Source organism: Protopterus annectens, chromosome 6.part0 (assembly GCF_019279795.1).
Source record: "Protopterus annectens isolate FY-2018-M chromosome 6.part0, PAN1.0, whole genome shotgun sequence".
NCBI classification, from domain to species: Eukaryota; Metazoa; Chordata; order Ceratodontiformes; family Protopteridae; genus Protopterus; species Protopterus annectens.
The window spans coordinates 520320363-520339129 of NC_056737.1; the positions used below are offsets into that span (position 1 = coordinate 520320363).

An 18767-nucleotide genomic window follows, 5' to 3' on the forward strand; every position below is an offset into this window, starting at 1 on the left:
AGGCAAACTTAAACTGAATCCATTCTGTAGACAAGCTGTGATTTTTATACTCTTGTGTTGTTTAAGTTGCTTTATAATAGCTTCCTGCACTATAAAAAGTATAACACTTCCAAAAATGTGTAAGGATCTCCTATGTAATTCAGATGAGGAGGACAATAACAACCTTACTACACAGACAGGGTTCTCAGTGGGATTGGTTGTACATCAAGGTTCTGCTCTGACCCCACTGCTATTCATACTGGTGATGCATTGCATTAGCAAGGAGGTCAGAGTAGTTCAGCAGAGTTGCTGAATGCAGATGAAGTGGCATTATACAAGCAGACTCTGAGCAAGAATTTCAGCAAAGGATAGGGGAATGCAATGCAAAACTATAGGCCCATGGGATGAAATTGAGTTCTAAGACAATTATAATGGGAGCAAATATGGGAAGTCTGAAAAAGCTGAGAATTGAGATAGAAGGGAAAATAGTGGAATGTGTTAACTGGTATCTGGGAGGGGTGGTTGAGGTGAAGGGAAGTCTGAATGAGGAGGTCAAAGCTAGAATCAGAGGAGCTGCAGCCAACTGCCACAGAGCATCAAATGTAGCATGTGACAGAAGAATGCCAAGTAAGGTATACAGAACAGTCGTGCGACCAGTACCCCACTGTATGGTACAGACATTTGGGCAGTAAAGGTAGAGCTGTTGGCAAGATAGAAGTGATGGAGATGAAGTACCTGAGATGGGTGGTAGGTTGCACACTGTGGGGCAAAAGAAAAAATAAAGACATCAGAGCAGAAGCCTAAGTAGCTACAGTTGTAGTGAAGGTCAAAGATAACAGATTAGAGTGCCTGGTCACATGTGCAGAAAAGCAGAAGACAATCTGCAATAGTCAGGCTTGACTGTCAAAGAAGAGAGGAGAGACATTGAATCAAGAGAGATGGCAACAGTTAATGCCACACCCGGACTTCCTGTAGAAAATGGGAAATGGGGTTGATGATGACTACTCTTCCAAGGAGCATGAGCCACAACAGTATTGGATGCAGTCTTCTGTCAATAACCAAGTGTTACTTGCACAGTGATAACATAAATGTTATCATTTTTATGGTCTTTATTTGATTCTTTATGAGTAATAGGTGCTTTACATTGATTTTGATTTAATACTTAAAACAGAGGTAAGGCTCATTACTCTCTCTCATGTTTCCATATACCTTTCCATCCATGACATGAGATGGAGGCTATACCCATCGCACCTTACAACACATTTATCACATTCCAGTGTCCCATATGTACGCAGCAGTACCCTTTTGAAATGCTGCTATTTCCTTCACCATTCTGCAGAATTCTACTTCCACTGTCACCCAAGATACACACACACACACACACACACACACACACACACACACACACACACACACACACACACACACACACACACACACACACACACACACACACACACACTGGAAATCATAACACATGCATTGCCTATGTATCCCTTGACTCCCACAATGTATCCACTTTCATTTAACTGTATATTCTCCACTTGTAACTGGCATGTTCTTGAAATCAGTAAAAAAAAAAAAAACTTTTCTTTGCCCTAACAAATGAGGTTGATACTTCCCATATTCAGTATCACTTTATTAGTGCATCATGCTCCTGACTTCTTGTAGTGCAACTGTCAGAGTTTTTATTTTTGAAAACCTTTATTAAATTGTCACTTAAGACCTAGGCACACACATAATAACAGAAAAGAAAACAAACCATGTTAACATTTTTGTATTTATGCATTATGTATTACATATCCCTTCCCTTTTTTTAACAATAATTACTCACTCTACCATTACATAAATTGCTAAATTGTTGCCTTCTGTTAAACCTCACTCCTCCTGAACATTATTCTGCATGTATTGTTCCCACAAATTACACTTATTTCTAAGTAATCTGCTCCTTCCCTTTTCTATAGATCTCACCTTTAGTTCTTTTATCTGCGTTACAATATTCAGTACTTCAATTATAGTTGGTTTAGATTTTCATTTCCATTGCGTAGTAATGCTACTGGCTGTCAAAATGCAATTAAGCTCAGTAAAGATTTACAGCATGTAGGCAGTTCAACTTCCATGTCCCACTTCAAAAGAATCATTCCTTAGCTACAGCCATTTGGTCCTCCAACATTTCAGATGAGTACTCTGTAGAGATATTTTAAAATCTGACAATTTGTTACAGTTCCAAAAACACATTTACTGTTACCTCTCTTTTTTCCATCACACCTCCAACACGGGCTACCTACCTGAGGAAAAATTCTCTGAAATTTGCATGAGGTATAAAAATGTCTATGCAGACACTCCAAAGAAAAAATCCTAAACCACATTGTCTCATACTTGGGAGCCATACATATATCCTCCCATTGTTCCTGTGTAAATTGCCTTTCCATTCTCTCTCTCTCTTCTCAATCTTTTTTAACATCCTTTGATTGATTTTTATAGTTATCATATGATGATATTTTATATGCTCTACTCTCCCCTTGTTAACAGCTGATTCTGTTCTAGACTTGACTAAATCTCTACCAGTGCCAGTCTTTCATATAGCACTCCCCTGACTCTTTCTCTTCTCTTATGCTGTTGATACAGATCCTGGTAGAGAAGGCAGTCTCTAATCTCTAGTCTATGCTTCTGCTTGGTCTCATCCCACTCTTACCTTTTCCTCTCTAATTATTTGTGCCCAGTATCCTTGGTTCCTATGACATTTTGTTCCAGGAAATTCCAGCTCCCTCTTGCCTATTTTCTTTACCCCTACTTTCAGTCAACAGTATTTGCAACATCTGTCTTATTCGAAGTTGGCTGAGTTCTTAAAACTCTTTCGACAACTTTATGAATATAATACTGAATGTTGTTGTTGTTATCCTTATGGATCTACATTTAAATTCCTACTCTGTGTTTGTTGAACTTCTCCACTGTTTCTTCATTACCTCTTTCCACTTTCATTTATAACTGCTTACATTATGTATATGACCCTTAACTGTGTAGCTCTGAAGTATTCATTCAAGTAAGGTATTTCTAAACCACCGTGTTTTATGGGGAGATTATCTTATTTTGATTAACACTTGCCCTCTTCCCAACCCAAATAAATTCCTTCAACCCTTTATTAGCTATTGCCCAAAACTTTTCCTCTGGTTGATAAAATATACCTAAGCTGTATATAAAGCTAAAGGGACTAAAAACATTTTCACTGCTTGTAACTTGCTATCCATATCCATAATCAACAGCTTCCATTTTCTCAGTTTGTATGATCTTTTATTTTCTGTTTTTCCACTTATCCTTAGTTGCCATTACATAATCCTTTTTAAGCCACACACCTAAACACTTCATCTCTTGCCATCAGAACAGTTTTGAAGCATTCCATCTCTGCTTTATTGGTCCCCCCCCCCAAAAAAAAAAAGGCCAGTTCCTTTTGCAAGCCACTGTTATAAGGCTAACTTAGTAAGAATAAAACTGATGATTTATGTATGATCATTTCAGCACATGTCCCAGAGACTACAGCATTTTGTCATCTTGTAAGGAGACAGAGAGAGTTTTGTGCTCTGCACAGGTGTAGCAAACAAGTCTGTTTCTATGCTAGTTTGTGGACTTGGACCCTCATACACTTGTTTTACTTGTGCTAGTCCCATCTTCCCCAGTGAAGAAGATGCTGATTAGCTTAATAACTCCTGTGAGTCTGTGCTCAAGGAGGATCTTAGTAAGATCCTGTCTGTGTTTCCCATAGCAGCATGCCATATTCCTGCTATGGTTAAAGCTCTGCTGCAACTTTTTTAAAGGCCGCAGGCTCGAGCATACCTGTACAGGATGGCATGACTGAGGTTGTCCTCTCTAAAACAGGAACTCTGGAACAAGATTCTGGATGCCCATTTTTTTGGATGAAATGCTGTTCATCCGGCAGACTCGAACCTGATTAATAACCCACTGAAGATGGAGATCTTCACTGTTTTTAGAAGAACCTGTATGAGTCTCATCCTTTTACTTTTGTCTCTTCTGCTAGATACCAGCAACCCCAAAAGAGGAGGAGCATTTTTGATACACAAGGAAGGCTTTCAAACATCACACCCTTACCCTATTGTCATCTTTGGTGTTGTCTGATTTGCTTATGTTAACAATACCTCACTCCCCTGACTACTGTGCTGTAGTCCTTACTTTGATCCAAGGCTGTCTTTAAGACTGGGTAGGGCAAAGGTAATTGTTTGATCTCAGCACTTTGTAGAGAATCATCATAAAGGTTCACTAGATTCTTGATAGGGTTGGCTTTGGTCACATCGTAGAACACATTGTTCCTTTCTTAGAAAGAGCTCCATTGGTGGATCAGTGCAGTTTAGCGGAGCTTTTGGGACTGGTCAAGAGTATGTTGCTCAGAGAAACCACAGAGGCTACCTAAGTGCTGGAAAGGGAACAGGAGTTTACTGCTGTCTCTTCATGGTTCTAAAGGAGATGGACAAGTCATCCCATCTTGCAATTCATTGGCTTTAATCAGCACATGCAAAGCATTAATTTTTAAATGACCATGCTTTGAGGGATCATACCTTACTCACAGAGGGTACCTGAATGAATACCTTTTGGGACATGAGTATTTGGGATCCACATAGGAAACTCCTTCTGTTTGCTTTGAATTTCATTGCAGTACGTTTCCTCAGTGCCCATAGATTTCACTAAAGTTTGGCCATGGTGGTTGAAGTATTGTATAAGAAGGATTTCCTGGTGTTTCCTTTCCTGGATGACTGACTTTTGCTTACCTTTTTCAGAAATTTCCTAGAGTAAGCCCCCTCCTTTGGGTCGATCCCTTGGATGCAGTTCCTAGAGGTAACTATAAATTAGAAGAATTCCTGTGTGATCCCAGATCTGCTGCTTTAGGGGAGACCTGGATACTACCCAAGTTTAGGAAATCGTGTTTCTGGCATTCTTTGTGAGGTTGCACTGTTGTACCTTCTGATTTTAATGGTAGTCACAATTTTCATGGTGCTTTTTGCATGCTTTAGTTTGAGCCATGGACACTGAGATATCTGAGGCTTTGGAGTCCCATTTCATTCAGAGATCCACTGCTGTTGTAGGGTCATTGTCAATGACCTTGTACTGGTGCGCTATTCTACCATTCTGCTGGTGTAACTTTTGATCTTGCATGCGGACTTTTCACAGATCTTGTTGACAGATGCTTCATTTGGGGGATGTAGCTCCACTTAGGCCTCATTGTGGTACAGAAAATATGGTGTTCTTGGAGAAAGGTGGTTTCACATCATCTAGAGGGAGCTCAGAGCAGAAATCCTCGCCTTGAAGATCTTGTAAAATAGCTATTTGTGGAGATTTTTTTTGTACTGCTACTACTAGTCAGGCAGCCTTTCTTCTTCGTATTCTTTCAGTCAGGTAACCAGTCTTTTGTGTGGCATCTAGAAAAGAAAGGGAGCCCAAGATCATTTGCCATCTACATATGGAAAACATTCTTTGTTGTCTGCTTGGGATATAAAACTACTTATGCAAGCACTTCCAAACCAGAATCCTAGATCTTCTAGACTTTGTTGCATATCTGAGATCCATATGTCGTCCCACTGTTTCCTTGTGAATTAGTTATTCAGTCTCTCTTCCCAAACTTTTCTAATCTCCTCTGACTGATTCCTAGAGTTACTGTACAATATTTTATATTCATTACTAGTTATCCTTTTTTAACAGCAGTTTCTGTTCTAGATTCATGTACCAGAGCAGGTGTTTCACTTACGACTCCCCTGTCCCTTTCTGTTTGCCTATACTTTGATATCAGTCCCTGATGTTCATCGTGTTACACTGCTGCAGTCATCACACTTGGGTTATCCTGCCGTCAGGTGGTCCCGTAGTCGGCCAGAGTTCCAAAGTCTTGGTCAGGCGTCGGTTGCTGTCACTTCTTCCTTGACGGCAGTGCGCCAGGGGTGTATAAGAGGCATCCAACGCCATTTTCTTCAGTCTTTCTTGAAGCGCAGTACCCGAAACAGAAGCAGTTCGCAAGTGCCGGTCGGCCGACTCCTGAGATTTTCAAATCGAATTTCAGACCGAAGTCTTCAATAAAGCTAAGTACCCCGTCGGGGAACCTTTTCTTGCCTCAGTCCGACGTCAGAAAAAGTTAACAATTGCATTTCTTGTGGAAAGCAAATACCTCATAAGGACTTTCATTCTTATTGTATTCCGTGCCTAGGCCCAGACCACGACGTCATAGGTTATCGGTTTTGTGCTAGGTTTAACAAACGAACTATTAAACGTCGGTTTGATTTCGCCCGACATTATCTTGGTAGGAAATTTAATTATACCATGCCGTCAGAGCAACCGACGACCGGAATGCATAAAAAACACAAAGATAAGGACAGGCAGCCGAGACCCAAACCAGACTCCGAGGCCTCTGCTAGGCCAGTCGCCGGTTCTCCAGTTTTCAGTGAGGCGCCTACGCAGCCCCTGATGACCGCTGATTTAGAACCCCAGGCTGCATCCGATTCCCAAGCGGAGATTGCTAGGCCTCCACAGCCTTTATCTTTAGGCCCTTCCGACTCCATGGCTAAAGGAGATTCCAGTGCAGTTGAAACGCCTTCAGTTGCAGAAGGTGTCTTCAGACCGACTACACTCACTGTTAAATCCTATGCAAAGCTGAAAACTCCTTTAAAAGCAAAGAAGACTGTACAGCAGTCTCCAGTACAAGGCCGCATGCCTAAGAAACAGATGCTTAAGATGGCTGAAGACTTAATTACCCTAATCAGGGGTTCCCATCCCCCTCCTGATAAAAGGCCTAGACAGGAGGAGGACTACGATTCCTCTGACCAGGTTTCAGTTTCCTCAGATTCTTCTGAGGAACAGGAATACTGTTTTCCCCCTTATGAAGACTCTGATGCTGAAGAAGTCTATTCCTTCAGCATTTCCCCCAGAAGACTACTCTTTTGGGGAAACTTTACATGCCATGAGGGAACATTTCCACTGTGAAGGCCAGGATTACTCTGATTCTAAGAAAAGGCTCTGAGAGTTCCTTTTACTACCCCAGCACAGACCACTTGCTATTCCACCCGTGTTAGACATTGTGGATGATGTTTATTCAGAATCTAGCCTTAACCCAGATTCACTACTCCTGCACCAGCCAAACCAGACAGATACTACAGAGTCCCTGACTCTCACAAATTCCTATATAAAAGCCCTGTTGCTGACCCAGAAACCATTTCCCACAGTCCCAAAGGGTTAAGGCCTCTATTGCTAAAAATCCTGTACCCTCTGAAAGGGATTCTAGATCACTAGACAGATGAGGAAAGAAAGTATATACCTCAACTACTCTAGCTATGAGGGCCTTAAACTGCCAGTTTCACATGCTGAAATATCAACAATATTTGATGTCTCAAGTAAAACAAAAAATGATCACACATACAGAGCAGCCTGATTACAAGAAAATGCAAGATTTGTTGCATGCAGCTGAACAAGTGGGAAAACATACTTTGCAATGAGGATTTGATTCATTGGAAGCTTCTTGTAGAGCAGCAGTGACAGGGTCTGTCATACGTAGGCATGCTTGGTTAAAAGAACAAACTTTACCTGATCATGTTAAAGCAAAGTTATTGGATGCACCTTTACAGCAGGATGTTTTATTTGGTGTAAAAGCAGAAGAGGTTTTAAAGAAAATGGAAGATAAGGCAAAATCTATGCAGACGTCAAGGATTTGTTTACAGGTTCAACCCCCTCGTTTCAGCAGAAATTGACCAACCAAAAACTGGTCCTTTCCAGCTTCTGACAGACCACAGAGGGGCAAATACAGATGCCCAAGGGGCAGAGGTCAGTCACAAGGCTCTTACAAGCCTCGACAATGGGGTGCCACAACCCAGAACGGAGGAGAAGACAGGTCTCAAACTATCAGAAGACAAACACAATGACTTACCCATCAGACTGCCAAGCAAATCCCTCTTGGCAGCTCCCTTGGGAGGAAAACAAGCACTTTTAGACAACTGGCACATCATCACAAAAGAAAAATGGGTCCTAAATATTGTATCTCAAGGATACAGATTCCACTTTCACACTTTACCAAGGATAAAAGGAATGCCAAACCTGCCACCAAATCAATGGGCAGAGGCTCAGAAACAAATTACAGCTCTCATGGACATGAGAGCCATTCAACAGGTTCCTACACAGGAACAAGGACAAGGATTTTACTCAAGACTCTTTCTAGTTCCCCGAAAGGACAAAGCCTGGAGACCCATTCTGGACCTCTCAATTCTAAACACATATCTGCAAGTACCCAAATTCAAGATGCTAACACTACAGCGACTTCTTTCCATGCTGGGCAAGAAGGCTTGGCTAGTAACATTGGACCTCAAGGAGGCATACCTGCATGTCCCTATCAGACAAAATTGCAGAAGATACCTCCGATTTATAGCAGGTTCAACCCATTACCAATTCTCTGCACTGCCCTTTGGCTTATCTACTGCGCCCAGGGTCTTCACAAAATGCCTGGCACCAGTAATTGCATACTGCAGACAAAGAGGAATTCAAATATATCCATACCTGGATGACTACCTTATTCAAGCAGAAAGCAAGGACATTCTTTTAAAGCATCTGGCATTTGTCAAAAACCTATTAAGTTGCCTAGGGTACACAGTAAACGAAAAGAAATCAAAACTAGTGCCCTCACAAGACATAATATTCCTGGGTGCCAGCTTAAATACAACGGCCCAGATGGCTTATCTCACGCCAGACAGGCAAGGACAACTGACTCAATACTTCAAAATGATGGCAACAAAGACCCAACTCCCTGCAAGAAAAATTCTGCAGGCCTTGGGATTCATGGCATCCTGCCATACTACTAATACCATATGCAAAACTGCATATGAGAAAATTACAATGGTACCTGAAAAGCGTATGGACTCAACACAGCCACAGTTTGGAAACAATAATACCAATTATTCCCTGCCTTCAACTGGAGTTTCTATGGTGGGCTCAGGCATGCCATCTCAACAAGGGTCAGCCTTTTACCTTACCCACAGCCAGGCAAACTATAACAACAGATGCATCGGATTATGCCTGAGGAGCACACATGGCAGGACAGTGTATTCAGGGCAAATGGTCTGCAGATCAAAGGCATCTACATATCAATCAAAAAGAGATGCTAGCTATATAAAATGCCCTAACAGCTTTCAAGGGCCTCCTACATCCAGGACAACTCCTAATAAAGACGGACAACACCACAGTGATGTGGTATATAAACAAGAAAGGGACACACATTCCTACCCCCTATGCAGGCAAGCAATGACCTTGTGGAACACAGCACTGACCTACCAAGTTCAACTACAAGCACAATTCCTGCCAGGAAAGAAAAACACATTGGCAGACGATCTAAGCAGAAACATCATAGATCCTCACGAGTGGAAACTACATCCACAAGTATTCGCAATGATAACTCAAAAATGGGGGAGCCCAGACATAGATCTGTTTGCCTCCCCCCAAAACTACCAACTACGGAAATTTTGCACAAGGACATACCACACACTAGCTTGGAAAGTGGACGCCCTCTCATTCAGTTGGAAAACATTAACAGTGTATGCCTTTCCTCCACTGCCTCTTCTGGCAAAGGTGCTGCTTAAAGCCAGATTAGAGAGACCACAAATGATACTCATTGCTCCAGACTGGCCATGCCAACACTGGTATCCAATACTAAGGAACATGGCTCAAGGCCCACCATGGATTTTACCTCAAATTCCTCACCTGCTCACTCAGCAAAACAATCAGATTCTACACAGCCAGCTCAAGACTTTAAATCTGGCTGCATGGCAAATTACCTAAACAACCAGTCAACACTTCTCTCTAAAGCTGTTATGGATGTCATTCTGGAGACCAGGAGGCCCAGCACCAGGAAAGCCTATTCAGACAAATGAAAAAGATTTTGCACCTGGAACCAGGCTAAAGACCAAAATCCCCTTGTTCCAAATATTCCTCAGATTCTACAATATTTAACTGAGATGTTGCACAAAGGACATTCCTTTTTATCTATTAAGATCCATGCCTCAGCTATTTCAGCTCAATACAACACGGATCCTCCTATATTTTCACATCCATTACTAAGACAGTACCTCAGAGGGGCTAAGAACATAAGACTGCCCCGGAGAGCACCAACACCAACTTGGGATCTCAACTTTGTTTTGGAAAAACTTAAACTACCGCCCTTTGAACCATCTTTTACAGCTGTTTTACAGTTTCTGTCATGGAAAACTGCCCTGCTGCTAGCAATAACTTCTGCACTAAGAGTCTCAGAGCTACAGGCCCTAATGGCAGTGGAGCCTTTCATCATTTTTCATCAAGACAGAGTCGCTTTACGAACTAACCCTTCCTTTATGCCAAAGGTGGTATCCAGTGTGGCCCTAAACCAAACCATTCATTTGCCCACCTTTTATCCAAACCCCCAGAACAAACGGGAAAGGCTGCCACACTCTTTGGACATTCACAGGCAATTACGTTACTACTTGGATAAAACTAAGGCTTTCAGAAAATCTCACCAGCTCTTTGTATCCTATGCTGCAAGATCACAAGGAAAAGCTATCTCAAAACAGACCATTTCAAAATGGATAGGACATTGTATCCATTTCTGCTACACACACCATGGGAAACCTGTACCTGACAACATTAGGCCCCATTCCACCAGGACTACAACAACATCAACAGCCTTTCTCAGAGGGGTACCAACCAAGGATATTTTGGAGGCTGCAACTTGGAGTTCAGTGCACATCTTCACCAAGCACTATCACTTACCTCTATACTCTAAAACCAGAGCTGTCTTTGCCACTGCAATTCTGCAAGGCCTACTAGCTTCTCCAAACCCTGTTTAGTTCCACTGCCCATCCTTAGCTTTGGGATTCAACCCAAGTGTGATGACTGCAGCAGTGTAACACGATGAAAATAGTACAGTTTTGTACTTACCATAAATGTAGATGTTCGAGTGTTCACACTGCTGCAGTCCAGGTTACCCTCCCTCCATCCCCTCTGACCTAGCTGAACGTTTCTATACCTTTCTATGCTGTACAACCTTTGTGGTGTATTTGCTTGTAACTGAAGGTATTCCTTTTATTCCTTTTATATGTTTTATTAGCAATATGTATTGCCTACCTTCTTGGGACATCTGACATCTGGGGCAAGAAAAACTGAAGAAAATGGCGTTGGATGCCTCTTATATACCCCTGGTGCACTGACGTCAGGGAAGAAGCGACAGCAACCGATGCTGGACCAAGACTTTGGAACTCTGGCCGACTGCGGGACCGCCTGATGTCAGGATAACCCAAGTGTGATGACTGCAGCAGTGTGAACACTCGAACATCTAGATTTATGGTCGGTACAAAACTGTACATTAGGGAAGGCAATCTCTAGGCTGCAGTCCAAATGCTTTCTTGGCCTCTTCCAGTTCTATTACCTTTCCCTAACTATTTATTTGTTCCAATACCTTGGTTCTTTTGCCAGTTTTCTCCAGTAAATTCCATACCCTATTCTCAGTACCCCTAATTGTAGTCATCCCTATCAGCAGAATCTACTTTCTTCATTCTTGTGTTGGCTTCGTTCCTAGAATACTTTTTGCTGCTTTATGAATATAATATTCTATGTGGTGTTTGTTGTTCTCCTAAAGGATCATATTTAGAATCCCACTCTCTCCTTATCTCTTGAATTTCCCCCATTTCATCATCATCATCCCTTTCCAGTTTGAATTATGGCTGTCTGCTCGTGTTATGTTTATGAGCCTTCACTGTAGCTCTAAAATATCCCTTCAAATCAAGTAGTCCTAAACCACCCTGGTCTGTTGGAACGATCAACTTATCCTACTTGATCCTTTTTTGTGACAATCTGTTCTGTGAATTTTTAAAACTTGCCAACTCATTACACTCCCGCATATGTTCCCAGTTACCTCTTACTTCCCCATCACACCTCCAACTTTTGCTACTTACCTGAGGAAAATGTCTATAAAGTCTGCTTGGGTATAAAAATACCCTTACAAACACTTCCAAGCAAGGATCATAAACATTCTGGAATCCTTTTATTTTTCTTTTAAGACATATGAGGGGTTTCATTGAAAAACTCATCAGCTTAAATGTCAACCCATACATCACAAGATGGGTTGCAAACTGGCTGAGTGACAGAACCCACAGGGTCAGAGCTGCTGGCGCCATGTCAGACTCAAAGCCTGTCACAAGTGGTGTCCCACAGGGCTCAGTCCTGGTTTGGCATCTACTTAGTACAAGCAAACACAGGAGGGTTATGGCTGACAAAGTTTGCAGATGACTGCAACCATAGTAGAAAACACATCTGACACAGATATCCTTCAGAAGGGTCTCACAGAAACGGATAACTGGTGCCAGAGCCACGGCCTAAAGTTAAATGCCAAAAATGCATAGTCATACCCTTCGGGAAAAACAAGGTTACCCCTAGCTACCAAATAGGTGGCAATCCACTGAGCACAGAAGAAGTTATCAGGGACCTGGGGACCCAGGTTGATAGTAGTCTGTCATTCGACACCCATGTAGCTAAAGTAGTTAGGAAGACCTTCTACATTGCCCACCTTATCATGAAGGGATTCTCATCTAGATCAAGGGAGGTCATAGTCTCCTTTACTCATCACTCATCAGACCAATGATTGAGTACAATGCCCCATTCGAATGTATCTGACCCGACACTTGCAGCAGCTGGAGAGGCCACAAAAGTTCCTCACCAAAAGGATAAAGGGTCTCAAAATCTGTCCTATGCTGCCCGACTGAAAGAACTCCAGCTCTATTCAGTCGCACCGCTTGCTCAGAGGTGACCTTTGCCTAACATACAAGGCCATGTCAAACCCAGATTTGATGAATATGCTTCACCTCAAAAATCTAGATCCATCAGAGCCACAAGGGCGGAGACTTAAACCTTGACACGGCTATTAATAGGACGTGCTGGAGGGATAGATTCATCACCCAAAGACTCCTATGCTGTGGAACAAAATCCGGTACATGTGAGGCAGAGCACCTCGCTGGCCTTGTTCAAGAGAAATCTTGACCAATGGATGGGAGATCGCAGATATACCCCAGGGATTACCTCAGTGTCACTGCTCGACAGAGGCACAGAAAAATAATGGGTATAGTTCCCCATACTAAAGGGGTGGCCTAAGCCACAAAACGATGGGCTAGGCTTGTAAATGCCCTCGGGCAGATAGCCTAGTATGAACCTATGAACCTATGAACCTACATACAGAATTAACTAAAAAAAAAGTCTGGAATAGTATGCAGAATTTCAAGATGTTTTCAGTTGTGAAACTATGCTACAGACAACATTCTTGAAAGCTATGCAAATGCACTGGTGAGGTTGTGTTCTAAATTCACTGTTTAATGGTGTATTGTTGTATCTGCACTGTTATTTCTTCATTTATAGGAAGGTGCCCACTGGTGTCATGCATCAGTGCAGATATGCAGATAACCCTTACTATCCGAAAAAAAAATAAAAAGCTCATTGCTTGAGAATTCCCAACTTAGGAACTTTGAAAAGGTATTCTGCAGTAGATCCACGGATATAGTAACAGAGTATGTGTTATTTCTGTTTAGCTTCATAATGATCAAAAAGATTAGTCAGTTATTGTTGTAAGTGATAAAAACGTGAAGGAACTTTTTATGCAAATAGACCCCACTCCCCCACTTTTACTCACATAAAAAAAAATTCTGTATGTGCAGGCTAGTAATCGAAAGCCCTTTGCAGCTGTGCAGGCTTTTGGTTTAAGCAATTGCCAATTTTTAGTAGATATCAAGTTAAAATTCCATGCCATGCAATTCAGCTTGGAATATGACATGAAATGTCATACAAAACTGCAGTAGAAGTTTACTAGCTGTTGGCTTCCCAGGAGCAGAACATGCTAATGCATTGCTCCCACATTACCATGTGTAATGATATCATACCAAACTAGATTTGCTTCTTTTAAATGCTTGACACCTTCCCTTCACCAAAATGAGTGTTTCATAGCATGTAAAGAGTAAAATACTTAGAATGCGTAAGTTAAACTATTATTAGTCACAGACTCCTCCATGATTTCACTGCTTATATTTCTCTGTTATGGTACTGCTTAAACCAGCAATTATCCTGCTGTTTAAATTCATAAGAAACATTTTGCTTAGTAGTAAAGTATAGCATAATTAGATCTGAAGTGAACATCTTTTGGCGTTTCAGTATGTCCATTTTGTAGTTCTTCTGTTATACCAAAGAATGAGGTCCTTGAATAGGCATGCCTTATGCTGTTTATTGGTTTACTGGTCTAAAGCAGTGATTACTCTTTCTGCAGTTGGCAGCTCGTGCAGCAGACCGAGAACTTGGCGATGTCAAACGTGAAAATACACATTTAAGACAGAAGTAAGTTATCATGGATCTTATGAACGTGTAGTTTGTTTCAATATTACATTATTTATGCAGTTACTAATGGTTCTTTTAAAATGATGAAAGATTCCCCTAAAAATAAAATTGTTAAATGTGTTTTTTGTCATGTCACATGCTTGATTTGATCATACCCCACAGCAGAATCTCTTCTTAGTCTTTCAGTTATGAACTATGATGTGAAAAGTAGGTCTTCTGTTAATCAAGAAAGTAAAACCTTCCATCTTTTCTAAACCTAACAATAACTTTGCCATGTTCTAAAATATCAACATGTTTTATAGATGTGGTTAATTTCAAATATGGGTAGTATTCTGCTTACTGGTAAGTGCAGTTCGTTTCAGATAAGGGTAACACACTGGTTACTAGTCATTACAGTTTCAAAGTAGTGTGTATGTAATAATTATGGAGTACTGGGATTGCACCAAATCATAATGCTTTATTGTCTATACTTTGTTGAAAACTTGAAATCCTGTTTGTAAACTGTGGAGAACTAATAGTGATGAATTCAGATAACAGTTCCACTGCATCAGAAATGACACACAAAGCACCATAGATTTTTTTTTTCAGGGTATCTGTGCCCTCCCTGCACCACTGATGTTGAGGCTTTACCCTTGTATCCTTGATCTTCGTACTCACTAAATTTGAAGTTGCACCACCTCAAAGTAAAAGGAAAGTCAGATTTTTCTCCACAGTGTAACAATCTTTGCGTTGTTGTAGTTACCGATTGAGGTGGCGTGTTAGCACCCCTCCCCCACACACACACACACACATTTGGTGGTGTAGTGGCATACAACCATTCCAGCAAAAAAAAAAATCAGTGCATGATTCAACAGAGTTATTACCCAGCAATTCATTATGATCTTTCTTGCAGATGGGGAGGAGTTGTAGATAGTAATGGGCCATATTCTGTTTAAACAACTGAGATGAGTATTTTAATGCATGCAGTCACCTTTCTTTTAAGAACTGGATTGTATTTGTTACTTATCTAAATTTTACCTTGATTTTTTTGGTGAGGGGCATAGATTTCTGTCTGTGCACTTCAAGCAGGCCATGTATTGTCCTGATCACCAAATGTCTACTAAAATGTCAGCTGTTTAATTGTGTACTGTAAGCCATCAGTATCCAGTGAGGAAGAATAGTGTGTTACCTTTCATTAGAAAACTGTACTATCCCTTTTCCCAGTTTCATCTTGAATTGTTGAGAAAGATGCCAGTACTCTGCTTGTATAGTCTAAAGCAGATCCTTTACTGTCTGTTTATGCAGATCCTTTACTGTGTGTTTTTTATTAAATGTGAAAAAAAATGTATTTTATTTATTTTTTTTATTGATGTGTTTACCAGGGAAGTCCAACTGGGTAATAAATACCGATTCTGAGTGGAGGCCCAGGGGAGGAAATCTGACAGTTAAACAACATCAAATAAAACAGTAGTGTAGAGGTAAATAAAAAGCATATATACATACAAGTTGGCAGTGGAATACATAGGATACAAAAGTCATGAGGAGACACCAGTGATGTAGTAATAGAAGAAAAAAATTACATATGACAATCAGTATGTACAAAATTATTAAAACCATAGTCCACTATGCTAGGAAATAATTAAAAAAATGGTAAAAGTCCCCTCTAAGAATGCGGAGAGTGTAAGTTTTGAAAGTGAAAAGATAGATAGCATGATGAAAGGTTCATAAGAATGTAAAGTGTTTTTCAGTATAGATCACACGGGAGAGAGAAAAATGTGGGTGATGATGATAATAGAAGATGGATCACAAACTGTGCTGGCTAGCCACTCGACAGTGTAAAAGTACGGCTGTAGGTAATTCTGTCATGTTGATTAATGTTGCCAGAAGAGCATGGGTATTTGCTGGTGATAAGTGGGTTGAGGACCCATCCTACTCTGACCTATGCCAGGGACCCTTGCTAACAGTGGAAGGGGGTGTGTGTGTCTGTCATAAAACCCATCAGCCCTGGGTCAGTAAGCTACTGACTGGTCTGCATCAGGTTGCCCAGTTTGGGTTACCTGCATTAGCTTTTTTGACCAAAAGCTGGATGTAAAACCATGCAAACTGCCAAACGTGAGCTAAGAATTTCTACACAAGGTGTAAGTTCGCTGACAGGATGGAGCTTGGGAGTGGGTCACATGATGGTAGGGAAGAGGCTAGACAGCTTAAATATCCTAGAGACAAAATGGAAGAGCACTGCAACAAACCCACTTGGCTTGGGATCCAGGGTCTAGGATGAGAACAGGTTAGAAATGTAGGAATTGTGGTGAGGGTAGACGCTTTAGAAGACACTGAACGGATGTCATCAGAATTAGTGACACTCGTGGCAGTCAGACTCCAGCCTAATAATAGGCTGAATTTATGAATACTGCCCAATCCCCCAGAGCAAAGTTGTGATAGTGAGGAAAAGAGTGCATTCAGACAGCAGTTGCAGGCCGTACTAGGTAAACCAGAACAACGTGAATTGGTATTGGGTGACCTGAATGCACATGTTGGGACAGACAGAACAGGATGTGAGGACTGCCTTGGCCCACATGGGTGAGGCAACAGTAAAGGACAGGCCATTCTAAACTTCTGTCTGGCAAATCGCTTGATGATAGTCAACACATGGTTCAGAAAGAGAGACAGTCACAAGAGTGGCCGGCAACCAACTCAGGTAGACTTCTTCCTAGTAAGGAAAGGGCACTGGGGTAGAATCAGCAGTTGCAAAGTCATCCCCCAGTGAAACAGTTAGTGCACAGCATAAACAACTGGTGACCACAATTAGCTGCAAGCAGTGATCAAAGAAGGATGTAAGGTCAACAGAGACCAGGCTAAAGTCTTGGAGGTTGACTGGAGAGAAAGCACAACAGATGATGTTAAGTTGTCAATCTCGCCTTCATTCTTGCTGGATGGGTTCGGAGCCGATTCTCGGCTCCGACTCGGCACTTGCTATGCTCGAGAGTCACTTTTACCAGCTCGAGGCAGCCCCATATCCCATGATGCAAGGCGGTAATTACCCAGATCTCGTTTGCCGCTTCACTAATGAGGTCATCCTTTTTACCAGCTCCTGGTAAGTGATTTTTCATTGCTCTTTTTGAAAGATTTAGGTATCCCAATACCATAGAATTTTATTCTTTATAGTTTTTTTAGTGAACCTTATTCACTTAGCTCCATACCCATTTCCCTTTAGTTCCCTTATTCATAAGTTTCTGTGTTTTGGGCCTTAGGCCTTACCCTCCCTCACAGTTCCTGTCAGGATTTTCCTTAGGTGTGTGGGTGTTGTGTCTCACTGTTCTAATTTTTAGTTATTAGTGTCTTTTTTGGTCTGATTGGTGTGTGTGTGTGTATTAGGACTCAGACATGTCCAAAGATACTAGGGTCTCAGGTTTCAAGAAGTGTGACTCGTGCTGTCAGAAGATGTCTCTGACAGACGGTCACACTTCTTGTATTTATTGCCTGGGACCCCTACCCCTGCAGGACTCCTGTGCTATCTGTCATTCTTTCAGCCAGAGAGTCCTGCAGGAACGTAGAAATAAGTTGATCCTCAGGGGTCTTCTTAAGCCTGAGAGCTCCCCGGCTAAGGTCGGCTCCGGGAAGCCCTCTAAGCCTCCCAAGACCCAGACTTCGGTGTCCAAGTCTGTGGTCTTGGTTCTGACTCCGCCAGAGTCGACATCGGCTCCGTCCGGAGCCGATCCTTCCTTGTTGGAAGCTTCAGTACCATCGCCTGGCTTCGGCACCTGTGTCGAAGCATGTCTCGGCTCCGGCTGGAGCCGAGATATCTTTGTCTCCGCTCGGAGCCGATAAGTTGTCGGCTCCGCCTGGAGCCGAACGTTCTTCGGCTCCGATGGCTCCGTCGAAAAAGAGGTCTAGATCTCCTTCATTGGAATCTATACACTTGGCTCCAGCCTCCCCCTTGCTTTCGGAGCGGAGCCATCGGAGCCGATCATCGAGGTCTTCCAGGCTCTCAGACCATGACTTAGAGTGCTGAGTAGGCTATTAAAATCACAGGCACTAGCCCAGATGCTCCATAGCCCGTCTCAACAGACGACCACTATTCTACACCCTTCTGAAATTCCTCCTTCGACTCTCCTACAGAGTTCGGAGCCGGAGATTATTGGTACCGTGACTGTTGCTGCTTCGGAGCCGATACCACACCTTTCGGCTCCGTCGTCCTCGACTCCTATCTCCTCCTTGAGACCGTCCTTGGAGGGATCCGGGAGTCTGGCTTCCCTGGTCGGTTCCGAGGGGGCGAGTGGCATCGGACCTTTGTCCGACCTCGTTCTCCCTCTTGGAGCTTCGGCCTTGGTGAGCTCGGCCCCGACATCTGCTTCGGAGCCTTCCCTTTCGGTGGGACCGGGAATCCCTGTTTCTTTTGGAGCGGGATCTCTCGGCCCTCCCTGGGAGGGGAGCCTTCG

General features: G+C 42.3%; 1 protein-coding gene across 1 annotated transcript in view; it reads left to right on the forward strand.

The window, feature by feature from the left end:
- The window catches only part of LOC122804407 (melanoma inhibitory activity protein 2-like), a 1673436-nt gene that overhangs the window by 879639 nt on the left and 775030 nt on the right, over positions 1–18767 (forward strand). Inside the window, exon 15 of the mRNA XM_044074238.1 lies at positions 14285–14352. Coding sequence (XP_043930173.1) covers positions 14285–14352 — 68 coding nt within the window. The remainder of the gene's footprint in view (positions 1–14284; positions 14353–18767) is intronic.